This window comes from Magallana gigas, chromosome 7 (assembly GCF_963853765.1).
Source record: "Magallana gigas chromosome 7, xbMagGiga1.1, whole genome shotgun sequence".
NCBI lineage: Eukaryota > Metazoa > Mollusca > Bivalvia > Ostreida > Ostreidae > Magallana > Magallana gigas.
Window position 1 is genome coordinate 43,564,511 of NC_088859.1, and position 24,201 is coordinate 43,588,711.

At 33.8% G+C, this 24,201-nt stretch overlaps 1 protein-coding gene across 6 annotated transcripts; it reads right to left on the reverse strand.

The window, feature by feature from the left end:
• Positions 1 to 1,655: 1,655 nt before the first annotated feature.
• On the reverse strand, positions 1,656 to 23,213 carry LOC105335526 (uncharacterized). 6 transcript variants are annotated; one of them, XM_011439442.4, is made up of 18 exons: positions 23,056 to 23,213; positions 20,171 to 20,338; positions 19,123 to 19,407; positions 18,832 to 18,952; positions 13,536 to 13,723; positions 11,800 to 11,948; positions 11,265 to 11,427; positions 10,682 to 10,782; positions 10,211 to 10,430; positions 9,500 to 9,621; positions 8,996 to 9,167; positions 8,226 to 8,378; positions 7,728 to 7,901; positions 7,224 to 7,311; positions 6,998 to 7,064; positions 6,335 to 6,448; positions 4,996 to 5,401; positions 1,656 to 4,792 (listed from the first exon to the last, which is right to left on the reverse strand). In XM_011439442.4, the coding sequence occupies exons 2-18, from the start codon at positions 20,265 to 20,267 to the stop codon at positions 4,290 to 4,292; spliced, it is 3,123 nt and encodes a 1,040-aa protein (XP_011437744.2). In that variant the 5' UTR covers positions 20,268 to 20,338; positions 23,056 to 23,213; the 3' UTR covers positions 1,656 to 4,289. The 6 variants fall into 6 exon arrangements, with proteins under 6 accessions (XP_011437744.2, XP_019925869.2, XP_019925871.2 ...); XM_020070310.3 differs by lacking the exon at positions 13,536 to 13,723 and adding an exon at positions 16,257 to 16,462; XM_020070312.3 differs by lacking the exons at positions 13,536 to 13,723; positions 23,056 to 23,213 and adding exons at positions 16,257 to 16,462; positions 22,915 to 23,038.
• Positions 23,214 to 24,201: the final 988 nt, after the last annotated feature.

A 24,201-nucleotide genomic window follows, 5' to 3' on the forward strand; every position in this document is an offset into this window, starting at 1 on the left:
GTCAAGGACGACTCTCTCTTCAGAGGGGGACAATGTGGTAGAGTCAGGTATATGGCATTCCTACTAGCTCTGGCTAGTGGGTTAACCCTTTAGCTCGATTGGTAGAGTGCTGGACTGGCACGGACTGGTCCGTGCCAGAGGACCTGGGTTCAAACCCCAGCAGAGGCATAAAGTGTCTCTGTTACAATTATATCTTTCATAATCAAATAATTTGCTGTTAATTTGAGTGACTTTTCCAGGTGTGTTATTCCACCTTAACATGAATAAAAGTACATACCGGTAATCAAAATGTTCTCACTGTTTAAGAATTTTCAAAGTTCACAATATTTGACAAAAAATATGTTTTAAATATATTTGGAAAGGTAAAATTATAGCAGTATCAGTTGGGTTCTTACACATGACTTACAGATTCATTGTTTACGCTCTAACCCTTTGCACTATGCTCTTAGATATTTATTTTGGTGAGATAAAATTATCGGTATATATGACTTTATTATGTATTTTGATAGAAAGTATGTCACAAGTATGAAGATGTTCTATACCACCTTAATATTTTACTGAATAATTACTATAGAATAGTACCGGGTATATATATACATCACTGTGACCTTCTTTGAATTGGAACTGATTCTTGATGTCTAAAATGAATCAATTGTTATGGTTTGTTGATTCTGAAAGTTGCAGTATTCAAAGTATAGAAAGGTCAAAATTTAGTTTCCACAGAACTTTGAAGGTAGGTCTTTGTGGCCTATACTTTATCATTGTCACAAATACAAGGCTGCAAAATCCATTAATTGACAGGACTTGATGATTCTAAGACATAAAATACCAGGTATATTTTGTTAAAAATCTAATGAAAGTAGATCATTGCGACCTACTTTTTCCATTGCCTGACCTTGAGATGTATCAACTGCCTAAGTTTAATCCTAAGCTTTATCTTGCCAAAGATATGCACATCATCAATGTCTGAACCCACAGGTTTTCTATCTGTTACACTGCTTTCAAGCTGAAAGCAGTGTAACATATAGAAAACCCGTGGGTTCTAACGATGGCACATCTAAAAAAATTGTGATCTGAAAAATAAAAGCTGGTAACAATGACTTACTTATATGTCAGCATACCAAGTATCGACGGACAAAGTTTGATTAATATAGGCAGAGAATTTTAAAAGCTGCAAAAATTAAAAATTAAATCGGTGTGACCTTCATTTGGGCTAGTATACTGTAAACGTATTATGTTTGGCGTGTACGATATTTAGCGGAAATTAGTTTTTGAACAAGTTGGCAAAGATTTGAATTAGTTCTTGAATGTGTCTATTCTTATACATACACGCATGGCATTTAGCGATGTACTTGATTTAGTGGAAGTTGCATTCCGCCAAAAGCGCTAAATAGAATACACAGCCAAATGTAGTACGTTTACAGTATCCTCAGACTCTAGCTAAGATGCATCAAATGACAAGATTTGGTGATCATAGCCCTAAAAGTGGGCAAAATATTTAAGTTGTTAAAAAAATTTAAATTGACCTCGAGAACAGTCCCTTTGCCCTAAGGCAACATACCCTCACTTGGAAACATACAATATACTTTTGTTTGGCCTCAGCACACAAACTAGTCAAAAGTTTGGCTAAAAGAATTCAAAACTTTATAACACAGTTTATTTTCCTTCATTTATTAACAATTAAGTTCTGATAACATACACAGTTAGTTCCAGTATGTACACTACTACAAGCAATGTCATCAAATTTGGAGACAAAAAAGGAGCATTAGTTTGTAATCCAAATGATATGTTTTAACTGAGTACAAATTTGGGAATGAAGTAACAATCCTCACAACAAAAATATTAATGAGAAATGTCTGATCATCATGAATCTACCTTACTTCTTTTGATTTATTTAAACAACATGTAGGATGATTATTGAATTTTGTTATACTGAGTATTGAAGTATTGAAACAATATTGCAAAAGGTCATGAAAATGACCAGAAGAATGAGACTCAATGTCAAATCAAAGTCAATGTTGATAATTGGGTCAAGGATGATTTATGTACAGCATTTCAATAAACCCAAAATCTAACTCCCTTTGTCACCCATGCAAATATCAAAATAACAAAAGAATTAAGTAACAAATTAAAAATGAGACAGATTTTGTAGACAATTGCTTACATACTGCAGAGACATAAATAACAGAGATTGGCAACTGATCGAAATCTCGCGAAATCCCTCGGTCCCTACTGTAAAGTATTCCAAGATTAAATCAGTATATCTTTCTAATAAACAATTATATCGTAATATATAAACAGCTAAAACCTATTACAAAGACATTCAAAATATTATATTTTCATGAGTTTATGTCTTATAAACAATATTAAAAGAGGAGTTTTAGGAGGCAGATACCTGTTGTTCAAGATTTCGCCAATGTTTTATAGCTGTCCAATATATTTTCTATATATTATTCTTATTTTTCATTTTTTGGTTTCAAAAATGTCTATAGCCTATGCACCTTTTCCATAAAAACAATATCCTTTTAGTTTAAGATCATTATCTCAGTTTACTAAAATGTAGTTCTCAAAGTAAGGTTGGTCCCGTAACATTTTTTAACAACAAAACACGCTAATGGCAGAGTTGCCAATCTCTGTTATTTACGTCTCTACATACTGCAAACCAACTTTAATTTGCGTGTGAGAAATTTTTGCAACGTTCGCGAGAACAATGTCGTTGCGAATATTTTTCACTGTGAACCAGCCCTCAAATTCCCTGGTATATTATATTTCATAGAATTAGATAATCTAAATCTTAATCACGAAAATTAGTTGCCTCTAAACAGTTTATCTCCTGTTTATCACGAAATAAAGTTGTCAGAAATAAAAGTTGGTCCACAGTTTTACTAAGAAAGGTTACATCCATTGACATAAGATACTGATGGAGATGGAATTCGTGACGGTGTATGATTCTGTAAGGAATGTTGTGATATGGTTATCGAGGTAGTTAATCAAATCTGATCAGGATAAACCTACATGAAATGGTGGAGCAGCATAGACCAATTAGATCACATTAATATATTGTTAGAAATGTTACAAATTATCCAAGAAACCATCACTATACAAAGAAATTGGATCATGAGGTCATATTTGGATATACAACATGTACATTCAATCTCCTATGACATATAATCAAACAAATCTCAAATAATTATCCACTTGAAAATTTTGCAAATAAGGATTTGGTACAGGACAACAATTCAATATCATAAAAGTTCACAGGCAGCAAAACACATTGCCATATATTTGTGACCCCAAAAAATATATTGCAAATGTACCATCAGTTGTAAAGAACTAAGACAGCGAATACATGTTACGTAAAATCTGTTATCATATAATTTGTGTCGGTTAACTTGCATCGGAGAAGATATATACTAGGTCAAAAGGTAACTTCTCGACAAACATGTTTATTATTCTACAAGAAATAACTATGAAATTAACTTTAACTTAATTTCAGATTATGAGGGAGAACAACAAAAAATAACATGAAATCATTTCCACAAGAGAAAAACTTAAAGTAAGGCATTTCTTAATATTGCATATATATCATATTGCATACCCTGTAACATGAAATTAAAAAAAAAACAATAGTATTTTCAAAAAAATACTTGACTAGATTAAAATGACATTAACTGGTGCTGAGTTCACAGCTAAAAACATTGAGTGATCTGCCCCTGAGTTAACTGAGTCTAACAAAAATAACTTCATCTTTTTGTTTCAACACAAAAAATAATTCTATTATGAAATAAAAAAAAAAGTTTGCACTTTGGCTTTCTGGGGACAAAAATGTATCATGCGATTACCTGAGGAATTGATCTACATGTTGTGAAGAACCATTTGGAACAACACATAAATCATGGTCTTTAACAGAACACAAACCAATAAAATGTAGAAAAGTCTGCAGCAGACATTTATCATTTCATTTGAATTTGAATTCATTGTACCATTGGTCTGATATTAAAAAAACACCATAAAATCAAAACGCAATTCAATTAATGAAATATTTACATTTTATACAATTACAATTTACATTTATAATTAATATCAAGTGTTTATGCTATGATAAACTCTCTTAGCAAATTTTGAATATGAACCATGCCTGAGCACTAGTTGCATGACCATATAAAAGATTTATATAAAAAAAAAAAATACAGTCACCTAAATGTTACGTGAAAAAACTTTTAACTATGATAACTCTTAAATTGTACAAATTTTAAACAATAACAAACTAAAAAATAACAAGCTAAAAATCATGACACCAAACTACTACTATCATAAATTGAGAAGCATGATGAGGTAAACTGCATTGAATCAATTGGAAGGTAGTCGGAGCTGGCCATCATGTTTACACTGGAGGACAAATCCCCCTCCGAATCCCCCTGCCCGGGGGTGGGGACCTTCCCCACATCATTGGAGGTCACAGAGTTCACCGACACAGTGTCCAGCTCGTTCGTCAGCTGTCTCTCTTTTGATAGAGAGCTGTCTACAGAGATCAGAATTTTACACATTTCTAGAGCAGACAGAGTCACCATGCTGTCATCATACACAGGGTTAGTATGTTTGCTACTTGATATCACATGTACCCTGGGTACAGAGGTTGAAGGTCTTGGGCCTTTCTTACTCTGGGAGTTTTCAGTCCCATTTCCTGGCTGTTCATAGAGGTTAGACTTTGTTATATCTAGGCAGGAGTCTGTTAGTACAGTATTTTTCAAACACAATTTAGCATGCCTTTCTTCTTTAGGTGAAGATGGTCCTGTCAAAATTAAAGACATGCATAAGACAGATTTTAATATGGGCTATCTGAGTTTACAAATACATGTATACTGATAAGAGTTATTTGATTATCTTCAAAGTATTGTTAGTCTAGAAAAGTTAATTTAATTCAACTTAAGAAAGGAATTTGAAATCTGTCAGAACATCTCCATCAACAAGTCACATTGACAAGGAGCTACTAACCTGACTTAACATCATTGGTATAGTCAGGAAGTGACCCCATATTGTCTGAGGAACTATGGGACCCAGCTTTGATATAGGGCCTTAAATCTTCTTCTTGTGTCTCACTGATCACACTGCTAGTCTCGTCTGAGGACGAGTCGGACTCTGTGGCCTGACATATTGCCCGGTAGTTGGTCAGAGAGGAGCTGCTAATTCCAACACAGCTGTTGTCAGCATCACTGTAGAGGATGCTTTCTGGCCTGGGGGAGGGAAGATGCACAAAAGGAACTGGGTTACTAAGATCACTTCCATCCAAGGCAACAGACTCGGGTATTGGAGGGTGGGTCTCGTGATCAAGAACGTCTTCCACAGGCAGACTGCCTCTGCCACTGTCCATACTATACTGAAAATGGAAAGGGATTCCATTCTGCAAAATAGAAAAAAATGTCTTAGTGTTTAATACCAGTAACAGAATAAAATTAATAAATACAAATTAAGAATCACTGAGATGATGACCATATCAAAGGATATTTGGATGAAAAGCATATTTAAATATAAGACTTTGCATTGATATTGCCTCTGACATTGATGTCTGGTTCAAACTATTACTCTTCATCATTTCTTAACAAGCACTCTATGGGTGTACAGATAATATACATGAAACGTTTTACACAGTGGTCTGCAATGACCTTGATAATGGACATGGAATATTTATTCAAGGTCACTGCACATCCCTTAATACTTTCTAGAAGTCTTTTGTAGTCTGCGCAGGACTGGACTAAGGGCAGAGAAATTAAGGTTCAAAAGTGGATTTCAAAGAGACCATGGCCTTCACCTTAAGCCTAGAAACTTGGATAAAGTCATTGCATACCCTTTATTCACAAACACTCTTTTATGTGAAGCCAAAAAAGGCCTATGGAAGAAGAATTATTGTCTGAACAAGGATTTTTACAGAGGTTTGATAAGACATTGACCTATAAACTTTGTTCAAGGTCACTGTATATTCTGTACCAAAAGGTACCCTGTGACTGAAGTGTAAACCAGATGGGGCCAAGCATCGGGCATAAATGGGGGGGGGGGGGGGGGCGAAACATTAAGATGTATAGCAGACCCAAAAATATGACTTCTTTTTTAACAAAAACAGGTAAAAGTTGTGTTGGGACTTAAATATACTTTGACATAAGCAAGTACATGAACTTGAGATAACTGTATATAAAATATCAGGTGTTTTTTAGTCATTCATAAGGACTGGATTTGTGGTTTACGTGTCTTATAAAGAGCTATCTGAAAGTAAGGATTTGATTTATGACTTGTGTTTGATTTAGATGGTGTGGAGTGAAGGACCAGGTTACTTGTTTACCTGTCTGATCAGGGGTGATGTGGAGGGGGGTGGTATTTGTATCGGACTGTGGGACCTTGTCCCAGAGGAACTCTCTTTGTAAGCTGACATCACTCCACTTTCTGCGACATGATTCTGAATAAAAAAGAATTTGTATGTAAATGTATAACTCTTAAAACGTCTTCAAAATTTACAAAAAAATCAGCAAAACACAAAAATTCTTTGATGGTTCAAGTATGAAGGAGGCTAGCATTGCAGTATAAACATTTTGTGATTTCTTGAGAAATAGAAGAGGAAATGCTCAGTGGATGTGGGTTAATCACAAACATGTACAAATAATTGTTTAATACATGTTTTTGTTAAAGGCAGGACATTTCGTGAAATATGTGTTTAATTGGCTTGAAGGACAGGAAGTTGATTTTACAGGAAGATGATTAATCTCATATTCACATAAGATATATGAAGATAACAGGAGAACGAGGAAGGAGCCAACAAATCTATTTTGTTGATTGATGAGGCAAGTATAATACTTGTATAATAGACAAAATCAGGCGTTAAGTGCAAATACTGTGTTTTTTAAATGAAACTCTTAATCAAACCAGTTGAAATATTTGAGTTCATTTAATATTTTTTTCTGTTGCTGTCTAGCTATGTAAATTAGAAGTATTTGTACGTCAGACTTACAGTTTGGACTGTTGGGAGATGAATCGGATCTGGTTTTACATAACTTTTGACGAAGCGATAACAGCACCTGTAATGATGAGGAAATTAAATATTGCATCATGCCTTATATCTGCTTCATAATGTCTGATGGTTAGTTATAGTGTGACCTTTCTAAATAAATAAATCAATAACTTGAAATCTAACAAAGCAAAAATCTTGCAAAACAATGACCAAAATGATCACTTACTGAATGAACCACATGACACCAGCAACGATGATGAACAGAACAACCAGAGAGGCTAAGGAAATACCAATAATCTCCTCCGCAAGCAAATCTAAAATACAACACACCATTGATACAGAGTAAAGCTTATTACCGGTACATGTGCATGATACATGAACACTTTTTCCATTAGCCTTGTTTATACAGAACAACATGTACCGGTATACAAGAAGTTACAAAACTTTTAAGGTTTAAGGTGAAGCTTTGAAAGCAATCTAAAACTTTCTGTTCAATTCAAACTTAAGTTTAACGCTCTTATTGTTCAAAATCTTACGATATATTCTGTAATTTGGAAATGTATCTCTTCACCTTGCTTTTAATAATGTATATGTACAATGTATTCTGATATTAATGCTGCAATGTGTATAGTAAGTACAACTGATAACTTTATTGATGAATTGTTCCTGGTTTGTTTGATTCTTTTATGCATGTAAAAGTCTGGTTCCTTGATATGTATATATGACTTACAGTTCCTAACAGGCTGACCATGGAACATTTCTGTAGGAGCCGAGGTTTTGTTCAGACTGGAGATGGACTTGATGACAATTCCGTACCACTTGGACATTTCTACATCTCCTTCAGACAAGCTATACTCATAGTCCACCGAGTCATCGCCCTGGATATAACAGGTTTTCTCTGGGCCTACAAATACAGAGTGTATTTTTCAGCTTCATATACATGTTAAAAGAAGTATCACATTTAGTTGTGTATACAGTGGAACTCAGCTTTTGCTAATTCAACCTCATCAAATGTCATGCATACAAATGTATGAGTATACAGATTCAGAAATGAGCTCTGCTTATAATCAAGTCCAAAAAAACTTGGTGAAAGGCAATATCTGCCAAATACCTACATTCCAAATATAAAAGTTTTACAAAGTCTTTTATGTTTTGTCTAGCTTTTGTGGATATTTCATGTGAAATGCTGCAAATGTGTCCTGTATGGGATATCTTCCCCATTCTATACCTTGACAATGGTTGGACTTGCCGTCCGTGCGGCACCAGGACAGTTGATACTTGACTGGTTTGGACGACATTTCATCACACGTTGGAGGAATCCAGTTAATGACCAAGCCGTCTTTGTTGGACAAAATAGAAACTTTCCTTGGTGCAGCAGGTGCTGCAAAAGAAAGGGGGAGGAGTTTAATACATTTTTATAAATACCATATATCAGCGGGGTTTTTTTTTTCATGGGCCACAATTTTGGAAAATACACATGTATGAAACCTTTTTTTAAATCAGTAATTTTTTGTCACATTATTTTTATTATCATAATTATTAAATTGTGTGCAAGGAAACCATTGAATCATTTTCATCACAACTAATAATTTCCACACAATTATTACAGAGTGCTGATAATTATTCATTGCAATTATTTTAATTTCTAGAGCAGTACATAAAAACAGGGAATTAATTACTGACAATACAAGCATTATTTTATTTCCCTTTAATAAACAACAACACAATATACTGGGTAATAATCAATAATCTAATGTAGGACAACATATTTAACACCAATTAACACATGGTGATGGCAGCTTGCATCGTTTGCCCCATTACCATCTTTTCCTCAATAAATCCACTTGTCCATCAATTCATACAAGGTTGTAGATCAACCTTTGCAGCTGCAAGTCCTTTGGTCATGATAGGAATAGCAGGCACAGAGCTTGTCAAAACTACCATGCTCCTAGTTATTTATAATAACTAATGATTGAATCAAAAACCTTAAAAATTCACCTTCAGTGGTTTTGTACACACAGGTGTTCCACTCAAATCCACTGCTGATATTGTCTGCAAAGGAGTCGGCCGACACCCCAAACTTCAGGTCACTTATTTCCTCAAATTCACTGGCATTAAACACCAAAAAACGCTTCCCAAACCCAGCCCTCACCCAACTGGCTTCTTTTCTCTGAAAACAAATTATTTTGATTGCAAATAATCAATTCTGTAACTCTTCGATGACAATACCTGCCTATCTTCATTTTCAAAAAATACGAGAACAAATCAAGGCCAACATAGAAAAGATGTTTGTTTACCCTCTCCTAACAGAATGAGAAAAGTGCCTGACTCAAGATATTTTTATCAACAATCATAGGTTTATTTTTTCTTGGAAATCCAACTGTTTACAGTTAACATTCTATTTAATCTCTTTACCTCTCAACCAAAAGTTTAAACATGTAGTCATGAGAGGGCAAAAAACAATTTGTTTATACATGTAAATGGCCCAGTCCATGAACTTACCAGGCCCCTCTTACTACACCAATACACTGTAAAGCTCACATTCTTCTGGGGGTTATAGTCCCAGGAAACATTCACCACTTGATTATCAGTCTCTGTCTGGACATTCAGCGGTACTTCCACAGCTGAAACAAGTACATGTTATTGTTTAACTCAACAGAGTGAATCAGTTAAAGTAACCACAGAAAGCACGCAGCCATTTATTAGTAATTCATATGTGAAAATTTTGAAATTTGAAATTAAATACAGGCATACTTTCTTAATTCTCAAAATAATTATCACATAAAGAGTGGGGGGGGGGGACGTGATTGTGAAACTCTAAATGCCTGGTATACCCAATTAGTCCCAATACTTGAACAGATTTAGATTCAATACAATACATCATACATGAAAAACCAATTTTCCTCTTTTCCCCTGTCCCCTTCTCCATAACAACCTTGGTCACACTTGAACATTCATGGTAACGCCCTGGTTTCGGGCAATTTTTATACCTAGTGCGAGTTTTCCATTATTTTCCAAACTATGTTCGGTCAGAGTCATGACATTCACTTCCTGTCCATTTATCAGATTTGAAATAAGTATCAAATTCCCATGATCATTGTAACAGGTATGAATCAGACAAAAGTCCACGGACTTTGACAAATAGACAGTCACGGAGATCTCTATATAATCCCCACCCAGAGCCTCTTTTACAAGGTTAATCATGATACTTACTGCCATTGGGTGGAACAGTTATAGATCCAAACACTGAGGCGGGTCCATATTCGTTGACAGCATACACATTGATGATGTAGCCATTCCTACACTTTAGATCCAAGTCCACCTTATTTATCATCTCCTTCACCTGTATCGTTTCTGTCTGGGTGTCTCCTATCTTACGAATGTGGATCTCATAATACACATCATTTCCATTGGACTCCATGTAAGGTATACCCTGATGTCAAATTTCAAATACAAATCTAAATCGTAATTTCAACATGTATCATCACAGAATTATTCACCAATAAGTACCAGTTTATAATAAGGTCAGTAGCAACGTAGTTCTTTCAGAAAATATGTGTCGTGAGACCTGAATTTTCCCAAAGAGCTTCAGATTGTAATCAACTGCATTATGTATCAAGGAATATGATATAAATGTGATTTCTAAACCATTTGATTAATAAGCAAAGCAAGCTGATGTGGTACCTTCCATAACACTGAAACTCTGCGGTAGTCCATATCATTGATGCATTGTTCATGATTACTGACATAACTCCCGAGGCTTAAAACTGGAGCAGCACTGGGATCTAAAACAAATACAAAAAACAAAAAAGTGAAACAAAGTGTCTGAAACTTTTTTACATAAGGTTCACCATTCTCAGCTCAGTTATATATTTGGCTTAAACTCTTTCATGTTCGTGCCGCTCAAATTTGACAGATACGCCATTTTTTACTTTCCATAGCATCCCACAATGCAAATGTTAAAATTTCATTATCATTTTCCGACAGATGTAAACTATATAAAACTAAAATACAAGCTAAGAGTTTGCAATTCTTACATACTTTTGATTTGATACAAAATGGTAGAATAATGTAATAAAAGTACCCAGTTTCAATAAGATAACTACAGTTCTATGAACAGCTAGTGTCACTGGTTCTAGAGTTCCTGTATCTGTTGCAATGGTCAAAGTCTAAATATTGACAAATTATACCAGTACACAATTTCTGTAAATGTTTGTTATGATATACTCCATATATTTTTATATTTGACTTAATATCAGCCACTTACAGCCTCCCACAGTTTTAAACAGCTTTCTGGTGGGTGCACTCCAATATCCAGTGATGTTTCCTGAATCTTTCTGTGGCTTTACTCGTATTTCAAACATGTATTCCGAAAACGGAGCCAGGTTACAAATGGTGGTATTGACAACACTGTTCTTCAACACCAATGTCTGACCAAAATACAATTCAAAATGTATGACTCTCATGTTTATGATAAAACCAATGTCTTATAATTCCCTCTCTTTCTTTCTCTCTCTCTCTCTCCCCTTCTCTCTCTCCATCAATGCAAGCCATGGGTTTTGTGTCCATTCTTGCCATAAAATAGAATGGACACAAAACCTGTGGCTTGTGACGATGTGCTCTCTCTCTCTCTCTCCTCTCTCTCTCTCTCTCTCATCGTAAGCCACAAGTTTTGTGTCCATTCTATTTCCATGAAAAAGTGAAATAGAATGGACACAAACGCTGTGGCTTGTGACTACATGCTCTCTCTCTCTCTCTCTCTCTCTCTAATATTAGGCTTTAAAACCAACTTTACTGGGTACCTGAATATCCGGGTTCTCTCTTCCGTACAATGAGTACTTGATCTCCACAGCCTGCATTCTGTTTGGACGTGTGTATTCCCATGTAAGGTTTGCACATCCTTTGTCAGAGGTGACATTCACATTGATGTATTTAACTGGAGCAGGTTTTACTAAAAACAATTTTGCACATTAAAACAGCTGAAATTTAATTTCTCTTCTCAACAAATTTTAATCTATCACTTAGTAAATTTCAATATGATTTGATTAAAGATAATCATAAAGATAATAGGATAATCATAAATTTTTTTTTCAAAATTTACATTTGACTTTGTAGATTATTTTTATGCATTCACTGTTACATTATACTTTTTAGAATGTATTTCGGTTTTAGTGTATTAGGTATTAACCATGTAATCTCCTTCCTGAATATGGAAGCAATTATATTCACAAGTGGATGTTACAGGAAAAGATCTAGCACTGACTGTCAGAACTGTAGCATTATGCAATAAAATTGTGAGTTCTACCAAGGTTGGTCTTTGTGTTTAAATAGTAAAAGAATATTTTAATGTAATACAATAAAGAGTAACTTTTCTGTAGAAAAAGACAACCCCCTCCCAAATCATGAACCAGTCACAATGTCCATTTACTAGATCTAATCCTTGTATGTTAGTACATGTACCAGTACTTGGGACCAAGCATGCACTTGAATTCCAGGGTTATATGTGACAATGACCACCAAACATTTGATGCATGCTCATATATACACAAATTATTAACAACAAACAGTGAAATCATTCAAATGCATACAAACATGAACAAAGCAAATACACAGTAGAGGCAATGCAATTCCACTGACAGAAATAATTTATGTCAAGGGATAAAAATCGATATCAATCTTTAACTTAGCACATTGCAGTAAATACAGGTACATTGTACATGTTTTTCAATGTAACCTGTTCTAATATTAAAACATAATCATCATCCTCAACATTTGACATTTTTTTAAGGTGGTATGGAACACCTTCATGTTGTGACATGTTATTTTCCGAAATAAACAATCAAATCAAGGTAATTTTGTAAACAGTTTCTCTCCCAGTATTGTCACCTCACAACGTAGCCCAGTAGGTTAGAGGGCTCACTAAGAATCTGTACATTATGAGTACGAATCCCACTGGGAATTTCAGAATTTTTCCTTTCAAACATTTTTATAACATATTATTTTGATAAATATTGTAAATTTTTTTAATTTTAAACCAGTGAAAGTATTTAAATTATAATGTACTTGAATTCATATCAATATCAACAGCTATCCCATACCACCTTAAACTGCCTTTTATGGGAAGCACATGTATGTCCCAACATGAGAATAATGGTGTAACTTGTAACTAAAAATACTAATGGAGAACTTGGAGAAAGAGTCATTTCCACCTTATAAATTCATGTACCAGTATATAATAATTAATCTGTAGAAGTAAGATATCTTCCTTAATGTTATGGAAAAGGAAATGGCAACTGTCATCTCATCAAGGCAGTTCATTCATTTCATTATTGTAAATATTGAGAGACAGAAAGACATAGGGGTGTTATAAAGGATTAGTTTAGACTATAATTTAATTAATTTATCGATAATATCTCCCTATAGGTATTTAAATTGCGAGAGATCAGACAATTCCACAAGCTGTTTTTCACATAGTTGTAAGCAATGCTTTGCAAGTACCAGTATATAGTTGGATTATTCAGAAGTGCTATAGGTATACCTATTGATGTTTGATCACTTATATTCAGAGATAGGAGCATGTTTATGGCCTTGCCAAGTTTTATATTTGTTATCATAATTCCATACATCCAGTTGATTCCTGAATTTATGATAATATTGTCTTCTTGTTTCCATACACAGTTTTGAGGGTTTATCATATTAGGACAAGGTGACCATTGTCCATTACGCCTAAAAATAATCAATTTAATCAAAATTCATGAATGACTTGGTAAAAATTACATTTCCAAGTTATTTCTTAAAAAAAACAACAACAAAATTGTATGCATTAAGGTCACAATCTTGTAAATGAAAGATGATTACACGTTTCGAAGATTTTATTATCATTCTATGGACAAAATAATTTAGGAAAGACCCCTAAGCTCTTTTGTCAAAACTAAAAGCACAACCAAATACAGTAAAACTCAGTCGTCGTGAAGTCTTAATTTAATTCCTCACGTCCATGCATATGGAACTCAAAATCATTTTTCTATTTTTATAATTTATTCATTATGTCAGAACTCCATAAAAAGCACGAGGGAATTGATGTTAAAAAGTTTGCCTGGGACCACATAAAACTTCACTTTATCCTTGATTTCACTATGTCTTTGTTAATACTAAATGAGTTTTACTGTATTCTTAAAGCTGCAATTTCTAATCCATATCATCTAGCTACCTTCATGTAAAATCTTCTATAAGATAGAATTTTTACCAATTGCATTCAAACACTGAATGAAGAAAACATTGCTTATGACAGCCTCCTGGCTGTGGAGATTTTTAACCCTAACTACATAGTTCCATGAGGCCCCTCCATTGATGACAATTCGGCCATTATTCTGTGAGGGGTTTGGCCACACACAGCTAGTGGGGCCCTGCACGGGGCATTGATGGATTACTCCATGCATACCATTCTTCCTATAATGGTCGAAATGAAAGTGTATATCTATCCAATCTGGTTTCTACCCATAATATATAATTAATACACAAAATATGTATTTTAGCTTTATGAACATTTAGATGAGATGTCTTCTCTAACCAAGTGATTGTTTCAAAAGAGATCAAAGAATAAACAATTAAATTTTATGCCCTTCGCCCAACACCTCCTTAAGAATAATTACGTGGTCATAACATTATATTTTTCAAAAACAAACGCATGTAATATTTAATCTTATTCAAAAGTTATATCGTAATTCAGTCTGATGAATGTACGGTACATTTATGGGTTATACACTGTCAAAGTCAGTAAGTCCTCTAAGTACATGTACTAGTATGCCAAAAAAGGTCACAGGTTATGAATTAGAATTACAACTTTTGTATATTTCTTAATTATCATAGGACCATCATATTGCACAAATGATTGATTTTCTACCATATTTACTGGTGCAAGTTAATATCAACCAGTTAAAAAAATTCTTATTTTCAAATATGTGAATAAACAATATGCATAAGGCCATCAAAAATTATTTTCTTTGGTTCTCAGGCCCATGCATGTGCATCTGATTTAACATTGCGCATTGTCCATTTTTATCATTAAATGAATAAAATAAAATTTCAGCAGTGCGCTTGCTTATTCCGGGGAAAAAAATCCGGATTTAGGACCACATTATAGATACTCAAGTTAGTAAAATGCTTGATTTGATGAAGAACATGCTAATTTTGCAATGATTCAGATTAATTATATCAATTGCAAATAGCCGCCAAATCTAGTTATGAGAAGCTATGATTAAGTTTTGATCGCTAGCTAATAATTTTGATACATTCATTGCAAGGTAACTATTGCACATTGTTAAAATATAAAGAAAAATACTGCATTTGTTCTTATGAAATAAAAAGAAAAATTTATCACTGCCCAACAGCATCTGTTTTTGAAAATGTTGGCCTGAGAACCAAGAGATTATTTTTTTATGGCTTAAAAACATTCCATACAACAAACGAAAAAAAAAAATAATCTAAAAATAAACTCAAATCAAGGCATGAAATAAGAGAAATGAGCCTCATCAATAAACCTAGAGGTTTTCCTTTTATTCATAATGAAATACAATGTTGTCTGTGGATTCATATTAACAGAGAAATATAAGAGCTGGGCTGATTTCCAAGCTGTGACAAAATGCACTGCTTGCCATCCAATGCATACTTAGTTCAAGGTTCAAGATCATCAATTGAATGTGTTTCTATATACTTTACAGCACTTATCCCTGGAAATTTTAGAGAGATATAAAATTGCTGACATTTTGTTTAGCCTTATGAAAGTACTAGCTATAAAACTGAAACTACTGGTAAATACAATGATCTCTGAACCCACAATTATAAACTTTGTTCAAGGAATGTCATACCTCTGTACCACACTTAATCTGAACCACGATGAAATGCAGTTTCAGCATAAATCGTCTTAATTTATTTCACTTTACATTTTCTGTTAGGGAATATATGTACTTATCTTATTGTGAGTTATCTTTCTTGTTAGAGGGGCAGTTAACCCTTAAATCCATGACCGTACATTTCATTTGCAGTCACTTATGAAAAATTCATTGTTTCTTTAATTTAAGTGGCACGGGCATTACCAAATGTTAGGGGAACAAAATAGTTTAAATGTGCTGGTGAGTTGTGCGCATGTGAATTTCAAAATTAAGATGGCCATATTGGGCAAACAAATAGCCTGTCTACTTTATTGCTGAGGCATCAGTGTGAAAAAATATCAACAAAACAAAATCAGGAATACTGGTACCTAGACTGGTTACTCTTATATGGACTTTATGCTGCAGAACCTGGCCTTTTTTTCTCTGATTTTTTAATGATATTACACCTTTAAAATATCTACTATCAAAGAAGGTAGACCCAAAACCCCATTTGCAGCCTTCTCTATCAGGGTTTGGAGACGGGCATGCAACATAGGGAATACGCAAGCAGGTTCTAGGACCAAAGCAGTACTTCCTGAAAAGAATTAATGGCTGTTGTTCAAGTATGACTCATTAAACTTCATCCCTCTTATCTAAATAATGATTTCATCAGGATTTCTCAAAATGGATAAATCAAAGATAAACAAAGAATTATTCATCATGCTGATTAATGTAAATATGATTCATACTTAAAATATTAAAAAGAAAATGGGCATTTATCATATGAACAAGTGACAATCAAGAAATTCCTTCAAAATGAAGACACAAAGCAATCACATACTAATCATGACCATAGCTACAGAATATTTACATCCACTTTATAGGAGTATTTTCACCTATATTTATTTTAATGAAAATCCAACCATAGTGCCATAAAAGCTAGGTAAATCCAGAAAAAAACTGGTTTATAATGGATAGAATCACAAGCTATCTGCATGAAATGACCAAATTTGCAGGTAGTACGCTACATGTTAAATGCATTTTGGCTTTTCCATCTTCCTATGAAACTCAATGATACAGTATAGTATTTTAGGTCAGATTCATTAAAACTTGCTTATTAGGATGTCCTGAACCTTATTAAACTTCTCTATTACCAAATTCATTTATATATCTATACCGCTACATGTTCATGTGTCTTAATATGAGGGACAAGCTAAACAAAAACAGTAAATGAAATTCATAGCTAATGGCTTTATCATGAATAGTTATACACTTTAGGATAACTGATGTAAAAAAAAGAAAATCATCTAAGCAAATTCTAACTGGTTGACATGACTGCTTTGATTATCAGAACGAAGAAGATGTATATGTGTATGCATGACACTGAATGACTGTACATTCATGTGCCTATGAATGTACAATGATTAATCATTAAAATAATTGTCATGTGATTGTATATTGTAAAATATAAACATGTATTTAAAAAAATATGTAGTAAAATGTAAAGTATAATGCATGCCAACCAACCTACATGTACCGGTACTCACAATGCGCGTATGTTAAGGAAGCAATCCGAAGCATATGCACAATTTAGAGCCTAATTTTGACTGCAACATACAAATCATAAAGTTCAATCCTGATTTGATTCAGACCAAAAACTTTGTATTTTCCATGTAAATAAATATCAATTCAATGAAATCAGGTAGCACATTACTACCTACTCAGTGCATTATCACATGGTAACTATAAATAGCTTTCTTATATTCCTTAATATAAAATGAAACAGAACAACACTACCCCAAGGTTTCCAAAAAAACAATAAACATATCAAGAGACATCTTCACTAGCCAAGTGTCTGATTCATTTTTCTCGTCTCCCAAGCAGATGAGAACAAGATGAGAAAGAGGAATCGGACACTTGACTAGGGAAGATGATCAAACAAAGGCAAAACAAATGTTTCTAGAAACCTGTATTCTCCTCAATTATATAGTTAATCATCCAGTAGATTAAATAATTATTCAGAAAACCTTCCCAACTTTTATACAGTTTGCACGGAAAACAGTATGTTGCATAAAAGCAACATAAAACACAGGATTCTAGCTGCATTTTTCAAGTTAAGCACTGATCAAACTATTGATACATGATAAAGGCTATGTTCAAAATTTACTAGTTGGATTTTTACATCATAAACATCAACAGTGGGATTAAAAGGAATAAAAGAGTAATTACAAATCTTTCAGCGAATATTTGTTAAACACCTGTTTCAGTGTTATAAAGGAGAGGGCAATCTAAGTTACAAAACTTGTGCCCAATCTTAATTGTAAATTAGTACAATACAAAATATGTTCAGATCAAATCACCTCTTCAAATAATCTCTTGTTCAATTCTCAACAAATCACCTTAAACTACTTTATTATAATTCTTTGATTTCTTGTATTTTGAATCTGTTTGAATATGCTTCCCAATTAAATTTACCGTACATGACATTCAACTTTCATTCATGACGTCTTCAATATGTAAATCTACACAATATAATCTAATTTATCAAAGAAAACAAATTGTCTCTGATCTTATTTGTTTTTGGTCTAGGTTTTATTGCTTTAATTTTTGTATAGGTACATACTAACTATGATTTCAATTACATGTATTTTAGATTCCATACCCTTCCTTAACCTTAAACTGTGAATTCATTTTTGTAAGTCTTTGAAAGGTGATTGATTGACACAGCATTGCCAGTACAATATCAAACTTGAATACTTTAATTTAATATACATTATTTACTGGTAATGTATATCCAATACAAAACATTCACACATCAAATCTACATGACATATCAAATAAGAAAATATATATTAATATTCTACCATGAATTATTTTACAACACAATCTCATTCTTATCGTGGTCACAACCATGTACAAAAAGGTTACATTTCGTGCTCCGCATGTGACATGTGGAGAACTTACCCGTACAGGGTGACGTTAATATTCTCAAGATTGACATAGGGTCCCAAGTTCCAGGTACATGTCTTATTGACGTCCCAGTCGTAGATCATGCAGTGAAAATCAGTCACATTCCTTAAAGGGTCTGAATAACAAACAAAGACAAGTATACAGTTGTACTGTAGAAACATTGTGAAGATACTGATTGCCTCACATTAGAATATTGCTCTTTAATTGGGTTGGAAATAAGGATACCAGCATAATTTTATCAGATCTTTGCTGTTAGGCGGCTGGAAAGGAATACTGTCTACTTACATTCCACTTCCACGACCTGTCGGTCAACCACTCCGGGTCTGACATCTCGAATCTTGCAGGAATAAGTGCCTGCTTCCTCCAGTGACCTGACCATCTTTCTCAAGGATATTGTTGTGTTGTTTACAGTTGTGATGTATTCCTTGGACAGCTCCCTCTCCGGAACAGACATGTTAGGCTTGTGTGTGAAGTACAAGCTTGCAGAGTCGTGATGAAAGGATGCGTTTACAGTACAGTTCAAAACCAGTTCTTCGTTCAGCAGTATGTAAGGATCTCTGGGTGTCATACCTGTGGAAAAAGATTTATGTGAATTATCAAAGAGAATTAATGCTGTATTTAATGCAGTGGAGTACCGTAACTAAATGAGGGTTCATATATCTATGGGCATGGCCCTTGTAGAGCACCTGCTTGGGTCCAATTGGTGTTGTTAACCTGTAATTATTTTTTGGATGAGTATATTTAGTTTAGGAATATGAAACTTTATTATCAGTACCGGTACTTCATTTGATGAATATCGACATGAGTTCTGGGTTAGGATGTAAAAATTCATGTAATTTACAATCAACTGTTGGTTTCTGGTGCCAAAATTTGTGTAAAGCATACTTCAATTACTGCAGAGAATTAGAGTAGGTATTTCTCATATGACAAGAAGACTAAGGATCTATTCAACACCAACTACTGTTCGAAATTACACCAGATGGTGGTCTGAACTATACCGGAAGAAGAACTAAATATACAAGATTTATGCTTTTCTGTGTCCCTCATCTCAGTAACCTATGAAATCATTTAATAACTATGCCTTTATTGAAATCTGAAATAACTTTTACTTATTATTTTCTTGTTGGCACATATTATGGCAAAGTTCTATCTTAAAGGTCTAAAATAAATAACAGATATATTACATCATGAAATATAAGGGAAGATCTTCTATAAACAGTAAATAACGTTCTGTGACATTCTGGAGAAAAAGTTTGGTTTGACAATATATTTGATTCCAGGTATTCAAAATTTTCATAAAAATTGAAATGCTCTGATTAGTATTCCTACTTACTTCCACACTTGCAGCATGATGGGTTCAGGATACAAGGTCTTACGGAAGCTGTTGTTAGGACTAATAGCAGCAAAAGCACATTCAAAACAGAATCCATGACTTTTTTCCAAGACTAGATGTGACTAGAATCCTTCAACATTTTGTCATACAGCTGAAAACATTTTCACTCTGCAATGAAAAGAATCATATGCATATTATTTTATGACCTGTTTTTTGCTAAAATAGTGGAAAATAGTGCATATACAGAAAACAAAAACAGTATAATTATGTACATGTATTACAAATAGTGATAAATAGATGAGTGATATAAATCGTCACAGAAATAAGTGATTCTAGTACATGTTAGACCATATCAAAAGATTTGAAAATCTGTTTATCCATGTGATTATAGATAATTTCCTACATCCTCTACACCAATACAGTAAGTAAATTTACCCTTTCAAGTTGCCTAATACATGTTGTGATATTATGAAAAGGGCATCCATACCTCCCTCTCTCTCTCTCTCTCTCTCTCTCTCTCTCTCTCTCTCTCTCTCTCTCTGTGAGTCTGCGTGACAGCAATAGGTGGACACTATCTCTCTTAAATAATACTTGATGCTAAAAATAATTTATACACTGCCTCATTTTTTGGCATGGTAGTAGAGGAAGAGGAGAGCAGGAACTACCCCCTCTAATTCCAAAAACGGTTAAAAATTTCATCTTCCACGAAACGCAACAGTCGGCAATCAGTCAAGTGCCAAGGTTTAAATAACAGTCTGGTTTTTTTCATGACTTTAAAACAGGACTACATCCCTACATTTGGGATGTCAGAAAATACAGGACCAAAATAATAGCTGGCCACATATAATGGTTGATCAAGCTCTATATAAAAAAATGCAATAAAATGAAGTTCACAAATATGTGTTTATCTCATTTATAAATAGAATTCTAAGTAACACTTAATGGAGTTAAAATTCCAATGTTGAGTATCTGATAAAAGATTAATTAAAGCTCCATGAACATCTTCTCTTTTCTTTTTTTTTTCTTCTAATAAATGTTAATTAAGGCATATATTTCTTATAATTATTCCATAAACTGTCCATCTCTAAAGTTGACAATGATTAAAAAGCATTGCATCTTATTTCACTAGATGCATTAAGCACTTCCCTTGCTTGCATTAACCCATTCTGGGTTAAATTGCAATACTGTTCTTTTGTTGCAAACTTTAGGGCAAATTAATGTTGTTTGTTTCATCTTATTTTATCAAGCTATATTTTGCCCTGCAGAAAGAGAATTAATCACCACATCAATCATGAAACAGTCTGTTACAATTACTTTTTCTATATTTATTTTTTTGGGGGGAGGGGGGGGGGGGGCCTCGTAACTTATCAATACATTTTACATGTATTACGAAAATTGTTTTTTTCTTTTTTGGAAAAGAAAAAAGGATTTGTTTGTTATTGATCCTGAAACGACAGTTCTGTTTGTGTTTTTATGGGGTCGGGCTGAATTATGAAATATTTTTTTATACTGTGGGATTACCATTTTTCGTGGGGGGGGGGGGGGGGGGGGGGGGCCAATGTTCATGACTTAAGGCATATGCATAGTCACAATTTTGGTCAAAAATTGTTTTTTCGATTTTATATTTACAATGCTTCAGAAAGGCATTTTTAATAGGCGACCAAAATTTGAGAGTCATTTGTTGAGTTATATGTGAGTTACAGAGCTTAAAATTCTTCACTATTTAGACAAAGCATTTGTTTACATTTTGAACGTTGAAGTAAAATTTTCAGTTTTTAACCAAAAATGAATGTGTTAAATGTTACAAACTGTTTATCTATGCTTAAAATAAATAAAAAGATAGAGAAATAAGCTGGAAAAAGTTTTTTTACTGGTATATTGAACCTATAATAAAAACATAAAAATAGAATTTGACCAAAATCGTGACCATGCCCCTTTAAACATCCCCACAAACGTACAATCAAGCATATGCATAATATTTATCAGTTTATAAATTATCCCAAACTTGCTACCAATGAAATTAACTCCCTATGAACAATGAAAATCATGGTTATCCACGAACATTGGCCCCCACGAACAAAAAAATGATTCCACAGTAATTCCTAAAGGGGAATCCCCTCACATACTCACCGAAATTGAGTTTACCTTGTATTCACGTAAAAAGATGTAACAAATAGTTACCTTACACATGTTATTTTCAATGGAAATCCTAACCAATGTACTTACTATCGGCCTCTCAATTTCCTTTACCAAACACACAACCTGACAACGCACGAACAAATAAATTTGATTTACATAGTATAGCCTACAAGAGCCCACTCTGGCCACAGCGTCAAAATAGTATTTCATATTCGAAGTCATTTTAGCCATTCATGAGTTGGGGGAAAGTAAAAAATTACATACGCCATTCTCGACATCCCAACGAGTTCCTCTGTTTATACTGTCATCTTGTCCCCTTTCAGAAAGGAACAAGATAACACAAAAACATTTGTTCAACATTTCCTGTTTACATCATACATGCTGTGGAAATGACAGAACGCATCTAAAGATCAAAATATCGTGGAACAGTTTTCCGGGAACAGTTTCGTATCTACGCACCACAAGGGTGGCGTTGAGTAGAACAATGATAAAATACGAACTATTAAACGATGATAATGATAATAATAATAAAAAATTGCATTACTTTATTTTCAATATAAAATGAGTCTATAAAAGTAAATACATCATATGACTCAAGTACTCACTGAGCACTGCCCTCGGTTTTCAAATCGTCTTTAATATTCATGTAAAACTTGAAATTAGTCACGCTAATGAACTTAGCACAATACATCTCTTTCCTCAATGACTTACAAGTTGTGTATCAAAGCAACCATCAGTATATTTACCTTTTTAAAGAGGACAAGTTCCCAGAAAATAACTCGATGTTGATCACTCACCGATCGATTATTCATTTGGGTTTACACAAAGGACCCGCATAGCTTATATAGTACTATTCAAAATCAGAGTGTTGTGAAACTTAACAAAAACCTTCCCCTTTCCGACCCAAACAAATATCATGAAAGAAGTAGTTTTTATCTTAATTGTTTAATCTGTAGTTTTCAGGATACTGATACTAAATGATTTATTACAGCTCTGATGCATTCAGAGAGGACGTTTCCGAGTGTTCGACGCAAGTGCTTGAAGGAAGTGCTCGATGGGGAGAGCAATGTGTAAACTTTGCTCTTGAAGCTGTTTAAATCTCCTCGTCGCCTTGTTTATGTCAATTCAACTTCCTTGTTCGATTTTGATTAATTACTAGAGATGATATCTGACGCCTCACTAAAAATTTGAACAGATACTAGAAATTTTCTTCAGCAGAATGCTGTTCGAACTATTGCATCTAAGAGGCACAAGTATCAATCATGCATCAAGTTGCTGTCTTCTAAAAGATCGAAAATCATATGTAGCATGCATTATTGTACTTCGTCCACTTAATTAATGGCTCTATCAAAATATATAACATACATTATTTGTACTTCGTCAAGCTAATTAATTTCTCCATCCAAGGTTCTCGATCTATGAATGTCAGTTACTATAAATAGTTTCTATGAATGTCATCGTCACAGCAAATGTAATGTTCAGATTGGAAAATGACGAAAGATACAGAATTAAGTACTTAAAGCTCATCATGAATTTATGAATAAAAGAAAAATGCTGAAGATGTTTATTCTAGTGGATAAATTAAATGGAAAAAAATGGGGAAAAAATAATTCTAATTCTACTACAGTTATTGCCGAGATCAAAGAGATGCCGCGGACATTATTCTCCAATATACCACGAACGTCATCAATAAATTATCAGATCTTATAAAAACACATACCAAACTCGAGTCGATCATGAGTTTATAACTTAAAAACTTGCTCTTTATAAAAAAAACAAACAAAAAACCATTGATAACACGTGTTAGTGTCAGCAAAAACAAACGTCATTCGTTGCTCTAAAAACAAATGAAGTCGTGGAGAAGTAAGCACTCTCCACAATCAGTTCCACAA

Bases quoted from the DNA above. Each gene is read 5' to 3' on its own strand.
- LOC105335526 (XM_020070310.3), bottom strand. From the start codon at position 20,267: ATGGATTCTGTTTTGAATGTGCTTTTGCTGCTATTAGTCCTAACAACA. The intron at 18,953-19,122 runs GTAAGTAGACAG...TTTGTTATTCAG, and splicing joins ACAGGTCGTGGAAGTGGAAT to ACCCTTTAAGGAATGTGACT. The intron at 7,902-8,225 runs GTATAGAATGGG...CTGTATTTGTAG, and splicing joins CAAGTCCAACCATTGTCAAG to GCCCAGAGAAAACCTGTTAT.